The sequence below is a fragment of the Callorhinus ursinus genome, unplaced genomic scaffold (assembly GCF_003265705.2).
Source record: "Callorhinus ursinus isolate GAN/ISIS: 27379988/994484 unplaced genomic scaffold, GSC_fseal_2.0 scaffold96, whole genome shotgun sequence".
NCBI lineage: Eukaryota > Metazoa > Chordata > Mammalia > Carnivora > Otariidae > Callorhinus > Callorhinus ursinus.
In genome coordinates this window covers 782,958-794,215 of record NW_027397158.1, presented here as the reverse complement: position 1 = coordinate 794,215, position 11,258 = coordinate 782,958, and the positions used below count along the sequence as shown (strand labels likewise).

Sequence of the window (11,258 nt, the reverse complement as noted above, 5' to 3'; positions counted from 1 at the left end):
GTGAGTCCATGAGTCGGGGGTTGAGCTCCCACTGGTCCGGGTGGTCCGGGCAGTTGATATTGCCTGGGGGTGGGGGGGAGCAGTTTCAGCCTCCATCACCAAATACTTTACCTGTCGGGTCTTTGCCTGAGTTAAGAGATCAGCTGGAAAGAAGAGCTTCAGGAAAAATGTGGGATGAAGGTCAGTGGGTACAAGCAGATGGGCAGTAAAGGTCAGGTCTTGGGGTCTTTTGTGCGGGGTCCTGCTGGTGCAGGTGGGGCCCGGGGAACCCCTGAGGGGGACGGCCATCCAGAGAGCCCTCTTCACTGATAGGGCTGGGATGCTGAGGGCTCCCCTGAGGCCCTGGCCTGGGCAGCGGTCACCGGGACGTGGTCACTGGTGAAAGGGGCCAGCTGGCAGGAGCACTGACAAGGCGGCTGGTGCTGGGGAGGGGGTGGGGTGCAGTCTGAGTTGGGGGCCTAGCATGGACATGGAGCTGGATCCCAGGGAGAGCCCAAGGGGCCGGTGTCCTGGGGGCCAGTGGCGGGGGCACAGCTGGGCATCCAGGCTGTAGTGGGAAGAACCTCCCCAGGAGTCTGAGTGCTCGCTGGGGTTTTCGTGGGAGGGTGTCTCTGGAGGAGGCTTGGGGGCAGTGGACATCTTTGTGCCCCTCAGAGGTCAGCTGTGGCCCCTTGTAGCCGGCTGCCCCAGCACAGCCTTGTGGGAGGGCGAGCCCCCAGATCCCAAGCACCCCGGGGCGGAGAGATGCGGTCGTGGTGCTGGGCCCCTCCCCAGGGTGCTCCTGCACCACCACCCTCTCCCTGCACTCCCTGAAGCCACACTGCTGGCGGGAGGGTCCTGGGCCCTGGGTCCTGACGCAGCCCTGGGATCCAGCCAGCTTCGGGTCCCGCCCACACAGCAGGCCCTGGTCTCTGCCCTGCTGGCCGGGTTGGAGAAGCAGGCGCTCCTGCCGCCGCTCCAGCTCTGCAGCCTTCCTCTGGTGCCCGGTGAGTCCCCTCCCTGCTCACCTGCACCCCAGCCCTTGAGGGCCAGAAATGGGCTCCTCTGCCCTCCCTGGCTGCCCTTCTTCGGGCCGAGGGCAGGATGCATGGACTGAGGGCTGTCCAGCCAGAGGCTCCACATGGAAGCCCCCCGTGGGATCATTGCCTGGTCTGAGGGGAAGGGGTGCTGAAGGGCCCCGGGGTAGAGGTAGAGGTTGGGTGATGTACACTGGGCTGGGCCTGTGGGAGCCGACAGGTGTGTGGGCTCCGCTCCACCAGGCCCGAGCTTTGTAACTGAGTCCTGGCCCCTCACACGGCACAGGTCCTTCAGGTCAGACTGGAGACCCTTCCCGAAGTGACAGAGCCAGGAGGCCCCTCTGCCCAGCTTGTATTCAAAGCCCTTTGCTCTTTATACACAGGCCTTTAAGTGCCCTACAGGCTGGGATCCCAGGCCAGACGACAGGGGCTGTGCTCACCCGGAGGTTGTGGGTGGGGGACCTGGGCTGTCCCGAGGGCTCCAGGGTGGAGTCCGCACAGGATGTTGGGACACAGCCATCCCATCCTGGTCAAGCCAAACCCCTGGACCCCGCTGATTTGGCCAAACTGGGCCAGCTGCCCATGAGGCTCTGCTCTTCCTCTTAGATTCGGGGGGTCTCCCCGGGACTTTGGGGCTCTGCAGAGACCTGGGGCCTAGGCAAGGGTGGCGCTGGGTGCCCTCGTCCTGCTCGGTGCAGTGGGCAGAGTGAGGAACTGGTCTGTGCAGCTTTGCAGGCTGGGCGGGGGTGGGCCCAGACCCCCTGCTCTCACTGACAGCAGTCCAGGTGGCTCCGGCCCTGCGGAGTAAGCCAAGGGCAGAGAATGTCCTCTTTTGTCCATCCAGCCTGGAGGGACAGGCGGCAGCTGCAGCTGCTTCCTGCTCTGGGGCACAATTGCCCTTTGCAGGCAGACTGGGGAGGAGCCCAGGGCTTCCAGACACACCAAGCTGCTCTCGAAGCCCCAGAGGCTGTGCCGGGGTGGGGGTCGGGGCGGGCCTGAGGTTGGCAGGGCGTCTGCTGGGCTCAGCGGGCTGTGGAGTGGGCCAATGTGCTGCCCACGAGAGCCTTTCGGGAGTAGGTGGCCTTGGGCAGAGGTGGACAGAGGTGGAGGTGTCTGCATGTTTTGGGGATGTTGGGAGTGGAGGCTGAGCCAGGCAGCACACCCTCCCACGTGTCTGAGCAAGGCCACTCTTGTTTAGGGGTGTTCGTTCCCGTCACCGGCCAGCCCCTGTCCATTCCGACTGTCTCCTCTGACATGCACTGCCCATGCCCCTGTGTGCAGGGCCTTGAGCTCTGAGAGCGATGCTCCTGAGTACGATGTGGGGGTCGTGCTCTCCCTCCCTCCTCCCTCGGTGCTGTGTGCTAGTCACCGTCCAGTGCCTGGCCACGGGCTCTGCCTGCTCCAAGTCCGGCACGTGGCTCTACCACCTTCTACTGCCTGCCGCCCGCAGGACCACCAGGGCGCTCCTTGATTCACGTCCCTCCAGGGGGCCAGGCCAGCCCACATTTGCCTTTGTGCAAATTAGAGAAAGAGGCCCCCATCCGGGGGATTGCAGACCCCAGGTGCACCCCAAATATGCCCCCTCATGAGCCTCCCTTGGGAGCATACTCCCGGGAGTGAGGCTACCTCCAGAAAGGCTGCCCTAGGCTGCTGCCTGTTACCCCTACAGGAGCCCTGACTTGTGGTAAGGGAGGGCCGGGTGACCAGCCGAGGTTCAGGGAGCTGGGCTGTGTAGGGGCACGGGATGCAGGGGCAGGAGCGGCTGGGGCCTGGGTTGTGGAAGAGAGGCCAGGACTGCAGCGGGAAGGGCCTTCTTTGTCCTTGCTGAATCTCTCCCGGGGTCCTTCCAGCCTGGGCTCCCCTGGTGCCTGGGATGTGGTCTCCTCTCTGCCCTTCCCCCATCCCCTCAGCCTTCGGCCCCAGGAAGGCCCCCCCAAGCTAGACCCCCCCAGGCTCAGCACGCCCTCCCGCAGCCTGGCTTCTGGCCTCTGTGGGCAGCAGCTTGCCGGGGCTCAGACGGACACTGGGGGTGTTTATCTTCCTCCCATCACTGTGGGGAGCGGCTCCTTTCCAAGGGCAACCCCCAGTGCACAGACTAAAGTGTCCTGGCCCCCCTTTCTGCCAGGAGGGGGTGGGGCAGGACAGCAGGGTGGGTGACCTCTTTGGCCTCCTTGGGGTCCCTCTCACTGCTCCTCTGGCCTGCACTGCCTTTAGCTCCCTTGGGGCACATGTGGGAGCCATTTGGGCACCTATGGGTGGGGTGGCTCTGCTGGACCTCCCATGACCCCCAGCTTTGCCCGGGAGCCCAAAGGGCAGGGTGTTTGGTTCCCTGCACCCGCAGATGTCCTGCTAGGATCTGGACTTCCGGGCCCTTTCCCTGCAGGAGACCCACTGGCACTCCCCTCATGGCTTCAGCAGGCCACTCCCCCGCCCCCATCCCTCCTGGCCACTCCCAAGAATCCCACAATCCCCCCCCCAAAAAGGGTGGTAGCGGCAGCTGGGGCACCCTCTCCAAGAAGTATGTGTCCGAGTGTGTGGAAGGCAAGTGTCTTTCTGTCTCCAGCGTTGTGCGTGGTGAATGTGCATGCATCTGTGTGCGCCTCTGTTTCGCGCCTAGGTCTCTCCCAGTGTCACTTTCTTTCTGTGTGTCTGTGTCTCCCCATGCTTGTGTGGCCTGCGGTCATCGGGCCCCTATTTGGGGAAACTGAACCCCTGAGTGTCCAAAACTTTGGGCCCAGATTGTCCTCTCGGCCAGCGTCCTGCTGGGCGGGTGTCCCAGGAATAGGGTGGGCAGAGTCAGGGGACTCTGGCCAGGCAGCCCCTGCTCCGGGGACCTGGTTGAGAGGAGGAAGGGCAGACTGCAGACATTCCGGGGTGCAGTGGCAGGGAGGGAGGGGGGTAGGGGCTGCCCTAGTCTTGGGATGAGGAGCCTGGGATGGGGCCGTCTCCGAGGAGGCCGGCACAGAGAGGCACGCGGGTTGGGGGGTGTCTGCACCTGCAGAGCCCCCTCCCCACTGTAGGCAGACAGGAGGGGAGCGAGCACGGGCCACCCGCTGACCCTGTGGTCTGCTGACCCCGGGGCCCTGGGCCCGCTCGGCAGAGCATGGAGGCCCCGCGTGTCCCCGAGCGGACTGTGCTCTTCCAGCGCGAGAGGAGCGGCCTGACGTACCGCGTACCCGCGCTGCTGCCCGTGCCCCCCGCGCCCACCCTGCTGGCCTTCGCGGAGCAGCGGCTCAGCCCCGACGATGCCCACGCCCACCGCCTGGTGCAGAGGAGCGGCACGCTGGCCGGGGGCTCCGTGCGGGTGAGTGGCCGGGGCGCGCACCGCGGGCAGGGCGCGGGCGGGGCACCGCCGCGCGCATAGGTAAACTGAGGTCGCCCGCCCTCCCTCCCCGGGCAGTGGGGCGCCGCGCACGTGCTGGGGACCGCGGCCTTGGAGGAGCACCGGTCCATGAACCCCTGCCCGGTGCACGACGCCCGCACGGCTACCATCTTTCTCTTCTTCATCGCGGTGCGGGGTCGCACACCCGAGGCCACGCAGATCGCCACGGGCAGGAACGCCGCGCGCCTCTGCTGCGTGACCAGCCGAGACGCGGGGCGCAGCTGGGGCGCCGCCAGGGACCTCACTGAGGAGGCGGTGGGCAGCGCCGAGCAGGGTAGGCGGGGTGTGGGTGGGCGGGTGCGCTGTTCACTGGGGCGCAGGGCGGGCCTCCCAGGGGAGGGGCGGGGGCCGGACCTGGCTGTGTCTGCACTGGGAGGGGGCCCGCAGAGCGGCGGGCGGGGTCTCGCCGGGAGGTGTCTGCACAGTGGCATGGTGGTGTCCGCACTGGGTCCGGGGTCCGCACGGTGGGGGGGCGGGGAAAGGGTCCGTTACAGGTCACGGGGCTGCCTACTCCACCCCCCAAGCCAAGGGCCACCACAGCGTTTCCCTGAACCCCTCAGTCCTGTAAGTGGGTGTTGGTCACCCTCACTGGGCCTGAAGAGCAGGCTCATCTCACTGAGACCGTCTCTGCCTGAGCGCTGGGGCCCCCTCCCTCTTAGCACACCCCAACCCCACTGGCTCCTCACCTTTACCACTTGCCCTCTGCCTTCTTACCCCACCAGGGGTGTCCCCCACCCAGGGGGTGTCCACCCTAGGGTCCAGGGCTGCGCAGGTGGCCTGACCCTAAAGCTTTTCCTCCACTCCTGCTGAGGGGCCTGACTACCCACTGCCCTCTGAGGCCACCCCACTCCTGGCATGGAGACGCTGACGCAGGGTCACCCTCACCCTTGTAGGTGGGATCTAAGCTGAGGGGTGTGGCCGGCTCTGAGGCATGGACAGGACACACAGAGCCGGTCTAAAGGACTGTCTGCTCCTGTGGACCCTACTCCACGGGATTCAGGCCCAGAGCTCAAGCCCGCCCTGAAGGTCCGCATACCCCCTCTGCCCTTGGCTGCCCCTCTGTCTGGACAGTGCTCACACTGGGCATGTCGATGGTTGTCCATCGACATGCAGGGACTAACTACCTGCTCACGAGCTGAGAACTTGGCCAAGTAGCCTGCCTGGGCTCCCGGCTCCTGCTGATGCTGGAGAGAGGCTTGTCCAGCACTGGACGATCCAGAGTGGCCAGCAGGAGTGGGGGGTGAGGGCACAACCCGGGGTGACTCCCTCAGGAGCTGTCCCCTAATCTGAGGCACTGGCTGTGGACCCTCCCCAGCCCCCAGGGAGGGAGGCGGTGCCTGGCTGCGGCCATGGCCGCCTCCTTGCTGGGATGACCGCAGGCCCTCTCCTCTGCAGACTGGGCCACGTTCGCTGTCGGCCCGGGCCACGGCATCCAGCTGCGCTCAGGCCGTCTGCTGGTGCCAGCCTACGCGTACCGCGTGGACCGGCGGGAGTGCTTTGGCAAGATCTGCAGGACCAGCCCCCATGCCTTCACCTTCTACAGCGACGACCACGGCCGCACCTGGCACCGTGGAGGCCTTGTGCCCAACCTGCGCTCGGGCGAGTGCCAGCTGGCTGCGGTGGACGGCCAGCAGGCCGGCAGCATCCTCTACTGCAATGCCCGGAGCCCCCTGGGCCGCCGCGTGCAGGCGCTTAGCGCAGATGAGGGCGCCTCCTTCCTGCCTGGGGAGCTCGTGCCGGTGCTGGCTGAGACGGCCCGGGGCTGCCAGGGCAGCATCCTGGGCTTCCCTGCCCCACTCTCCGGCAGGCCCAGGGGTGAGGGATGGTCGGCAGGTGCCAGGAACCACCCCGAGTCCCCACGCCTCTGTCCTGGAGTCCAGCAACCCTCAGAGGAGGGTACTGCAGGCACCCAAGGGGACCAGGGGCTCGGCGGGATGGAGGGGTGGAAGGACAGCCCTGAGGAGCCCGGCCCAGGGCCTGGGCTCAGTGGGACCAGGGACGCCTGGGCTCTGAGTCTCCCTGGGCCCCCTGCCACCCTGTCTCAGAGCCCCACCTGGCTGCTGTATTCCCACCCGGCGGGGCGCAGGGCTCGGCTCCACATGGGAATCCACCTGAGCCAGTCCCCCCTGGACCCCTACAGCTGGACAGAGCCCTGGGTGATCTATGAGGGCCCCAGCGGCTACTCTGACCTGGCATCCATCGGGCCCACCCTCAAGGGAGCCCTGACCTTTGCTTGTCTGTATGAGAGTGGGGCCAGGGTCTCCTACGAGGAGATCTCCTTCTGCATGTTCTCCCTTGCTGAGGTCCTGCAGAACGTGCCGGCGGGCCCTGCACCGCCCAGCCGTCGGGGCAAGCCTCAGGAGCGCTGCCAGCCTTCCCGATGGGCTTTCTGGCCAGACCCATTTGTATGTCCCTAACGCTATGCTTCAAAATATGACACAAAAGTGGGCAGACCTAGAGGAGAAAACAGAGCCATAGTTGTCATAGAAAATTTTAGACACATGTCTCGGTAACCGATTGAGCAAACAGACAAAATCAGTGAGAACACAGAAGATTTGGCCCACCTGCCTAACAAACTTGACTTAATTGACACATACAGAACACAGCATAAAACAACCGCAGAATACTAACATAACATAATAATAATAAAAAAACCCCACAGATTATTCAGTCTGTTCAAATATACCCGGATATAAATTTGACATCATGTTGGATCCTGAAATCAAGTCTCTACAAGACTTGGAAGGATTGAAAATTACAGTGAAATTGAACTAGAAATAAAAATGAAATGTAAAATCTTCCTGTGTCTGAAAATTGAGAAACATGATTCTGAATAACTCCTGGTTCAAAGAAGAAGCTCTAGTGAAAATGGGAACAGAATTTGGAATTAATTATGTGAACATGTGAGATGAGCTGAAGAGTGTCCGCCGCTGACGCCCCCCCCCGTAGAGAGGGGCAGGAAACTGAGTCCAAGGAGAGAGGAGCAGAAAGAGAAGAGTCAAGAGCAAAACTAGTGGGATATGGGAAGAACCGCAGGGTAGAGGGGTGAATGGAGCCAGGGTCCGCTTTCAGAAAACTTACAGAGCTGATGATCCCTGTGGGACTGGTGACAAAAAAAGAAAGAACACACGAATAACCAGCATCAGGAATGAGAGAGGGCATGCGAGTTTCCTACAGATGTTCAAAGATTTCAAGAAGATATTAGGAGCCATTTTATGCCAATACCCTTAAAAACCTAGATGAAATGCACGATTCCTGGAAAAATACAACTTATTAAAGAGGAACTAGAAAGTCAGAAAAATCCTATTAAAGACTCAGAAGCCATAATTTAAAATCTGCACACTAGGAAACGCTCAGGTGGCCTGGCTTTCCCCGTGAACTCTGTCAAACGGTTCAGGACGATGCTGGTTTACCGGAGAGTTGCGCTTTGTAAGAAACTGCCAAGCCTGTCTCCCAAAGGGGCCGCACCATCTGTATGTCTTTTGCATGAGTGTCTGTTTAGAGCTTTTGCCTCTTTTTAAATTGGGTTGTTTGTTTTTTTATTGGTGAGTTTTAAGCGTTGTTTGTATATTTTGGCAACTGAGCATATTGAAAGGCGCTCTGCATCCTATGCCAAGGGGGTGGGGGTTGGTAGGGTCCCCCCCGCACGCGATCAGAAGGGCCAGGATCTGGAACGCGGCCAGCACCGCCTGGTGGCGAGGATGAAAACGGCAGGCGCTCTCCCTCGGGGACCGGGCAGCCACGCTGGAAAACAAGTTTGATGGTTTCTTACAAGAAACAGCCTCTTACCGTAGGATCCAGCAGTTGTGCTCCTTGGGACTTATCCAAATGAGTTGAAAACTCATGTCCACACAAAAACCTGCGCATGGATGTTTATAGCGCCTTTATTCATAATTGACAAACCTTGCAAGAAATCAGGATGTCCTTTAGCAGATGAATGCACCAGTGGTGGTCCATCCAGACAGAGAAGACACGGAGGACCCTGAAATGTGTGTCACTAAGTGAAAGGTTACATGCTGTGTGATTCCATATGACGTTCTGGAAAAAGGCGGGCCTTTGAAGACGGTAAAGAGATCGGTGGTTGCCAGACGTTGTGGGGAGGAGGGGTGAGCAGGTGGGGTGCAGAGAGACTCCGTGTGAGGCTGTCACGGTGGCGACGTGTCACTGGACACTTGTCCGAAGCCACAGAGTACGCGACACGGAGAGTGAGCCCTGGTGTGAACGATGGACTTTGGTTAGGGATACTGTATTTGCCGTCGGCTCATCAGTTACAACAACTGTACCCCACCAATGGGGGAAGTTAACCGAGGGGAAATTGTATGTGTGGGGGCGTGGGGGTGTGATCTAAGCTGAGAATCACGGCTCGATTTTCTGTAACCTAAAACTGCTTTAAAATGGATCTACAGTTGTGACAGCACTATAGCTATAAACTCAGGAAGTAAGAAAGGAGAAAGTGCATAGTGATAGTTGTAGAATCCTGAGCCTAGTCAAGTGGCCAGGGGACTCGAGAAAATGTCCTCAGCCTTCTCACCACGAGTCAGTCAGCTCGGGAGCCACGGACACAGACCGCACAAGGGAGGGGGCTGCTGCCGGCCTGGAGTCAGAGGACATAGGACCCCGCCACAAGGGGGGCGGTTGAGCCGCAGTGGAGGGGCTCCAGCGATTCAGGTCGGCATCGTGCTGGCTCTGCCACCTTGACTGCCCTCAGGAGGACACCCCCGCTGAATTCTCCGAAACTTCAGGAGCCTCACCCTGACATGAAGAGGCAACTGTCCCCACCAAACAACTAACCTACTGGGGCTGAGACCCCAGGGCCCAGGCCACCAGCTTTGCCTTCATGATCCCAGGCCAGGGTCCCTTTGGGGTCTGTGCTTTTCTCCCGCTAGCACCCCCACCTGGTCCTCCAGGGCCCCCACCTTGGATTTCAGGGTAGGGCTCGGACTCCTGTCTTTCTGTCCTACATGACCTCGGATTCCTCACTGGAGGTGACCAGCTCTTGTCTCCAGCTCTGCAGACCAGGCGATGGTGGGCACAGGCAGTGGGAGGGGTCGTCCTCCTGGAAAGAGGGGCTCTGGTGGGCCCGGGCTGTTGGGGGGCACAGGCCTTATGCTCTGTGTTCCCTGTGCCAGGGTCTCAGGCCTCATTCGAGAAGCCCAGGCTCACCCCCGGGTCCTCTGGCGGCCACCCTCCGGGGCATGCGCGGGGCTGTCAGGGAGGGACCTGCTGGGCGGGCATGGGTGGGGGTGGGCGAGGTGCCCCAGCCGGGGCCGTTGACACATGGGGCTGGGGCAGAGCAGGGGACGGAAAAAGTGAGTGAGGGCGGGCTGCCGAGGCCGCGTTCCGGGAAGGTGAGCAGCAAAAGTGCTGACTGTGCCCGGCTCGCTGGCTTCTTATCTGAGCCGCCGTGCTGCCAGTGGGTGGCCCGGCCGGCGCCTTGCTGAGGCCACCGCTTCCTGCCCTCTCTGCTGTGTGCATTTTTGTCTTTTTTTTTTTTTCCCAGAATATGGACTCATTTTTTACAAGACCAGTGCTCTAACCCCTGAGCTATGGAGCCAACCACTGAACTCATTTTTTAAAACAACATACTCAAAATGTGTTAATCAATTAGATCTTTACTTTTAATTTTGGTATTTTTTTTTATGCTCAAAGTGCTCCCTTGTCTTTTGATAGGACACCCACTTGGTTCCTTTTGGGGCAGCGAGTGGCCCATGGCCCGCACTGACCAGCATGGGCAAAGGTCCCTTCACTCAGAGCCTGAGTCAGGCCCTCCTGCTCTGGCCGCCTCCCCTGGGGCCCTCCCGGGCACATGGCTCACCCCCGGGAGGTATTTCACAGGTGGGGTTCGTGGATCAGACCACAAATGCTTGGCTAACTGCCGGCTAGTACACAGATCTCCAGTCTGACCTTCCCGCCCGCCATGCTCCCAGTGCTCGAGGGGCCTGTGTCTCCGCATCCTTGCCAGCAGTGCAGAGTCATGCGCTCGGAGTGTTGCCCATGGATAGGTTCATTGAAATCTGTGTTTTTCTTTTCTTTTCTTTTTTTTGAGATTTTATTTATTTATTTGACAGAGAGAGACAGCGAGAGAGGGAACAGAAGCAGGGGGAGTGGGAGAGGGAGAAGCAGGCTTCCCGCAGAGCAGAAGCCCGATGCGGGGCTCGATCCCAGGACCCTGGGACCATGACCCGAGCCGAGGGCAGACGCTTAACGACTGAGCCACCCAGGCGCCCCATAATCTGCATTTTTCTTATGAGTAAAATGGAACATCCGTTTGTTGCTTAAGGGATATGTATATACATACATGGAATATATGTATGTGTGCGTATGTATAGCGCTTGTGTGGAGCATGTACACGCGTGGACGAACATACATGTGCATTTGCATGCACACACGTGCGCACACGTATGCGTGTGTATATGCGCACGTGTGTGCACGTGCAGATTTGTGTTGCACGAGTGCATAGTCTGTGTGCACGTGCGTGTGTGCATGTGCACTGTGTGAATGTATGTGCGTACGCGTGTGCGCGTGTGCACTGTGCATGTATGTGCGTACGTGTGTGCGTGCACTGGGCATGCATGTGCGTACATGTATGTGCATGTGCACTGTGTGCATGTATGTGCGCACGCGTGTGTGCACTGTGTGCATGTATGTGTGTACACGTGTGTGTGCGCACTTGCATGTGTACATGCACATATGTGAAGGTGGAAAGTGCCTCCTATCTTCTGTTCACTTCTCCACTGTGACTTGGACCTTTCCATATTTTAGAAGATCTTTATTTAATTGGAGTGTTAACCTTTTATGTACTATTACAAATACTTCCCCTTAGTTCGCTTTGACACTTTTTTTTTTACCACATGAAAGTG

At 60.3% G+C, this 11,258-nt stretch overlaps 1 protein-coding gene across 1 annotated transcript; it reads left to right on the top strand.

Moving 5' to 3' along the window:
* Nucleotides 1-937: 937 nt before the first annotated feature.
* On the top strand, nucleotides 938-10,157 carry NEU4 (neuraminidase 4). Its single transcript, XM_025887908.2, has 4 exons — nucleotides 938-986; nucleotides 4,117-4,320; nucleotides 4,417-4,672; nucleotides 5,794-10,157. Exons 2-4 carry the CDS (start codon nucleotides 4,120-4,122, stop codon nucleotides 6,813-6,815), a joined length of 1,479 nt encoding a protein of 492 aa, XP_025743693.1. The 5' UTR covers nucleotides 938-986; nucleotides 4,117-4,119; the 3' UTR covers nucleotides 6,816-10,157.
* Nucleotides 10,158-11,258: the final 1,101 nt, after the last annotated feature.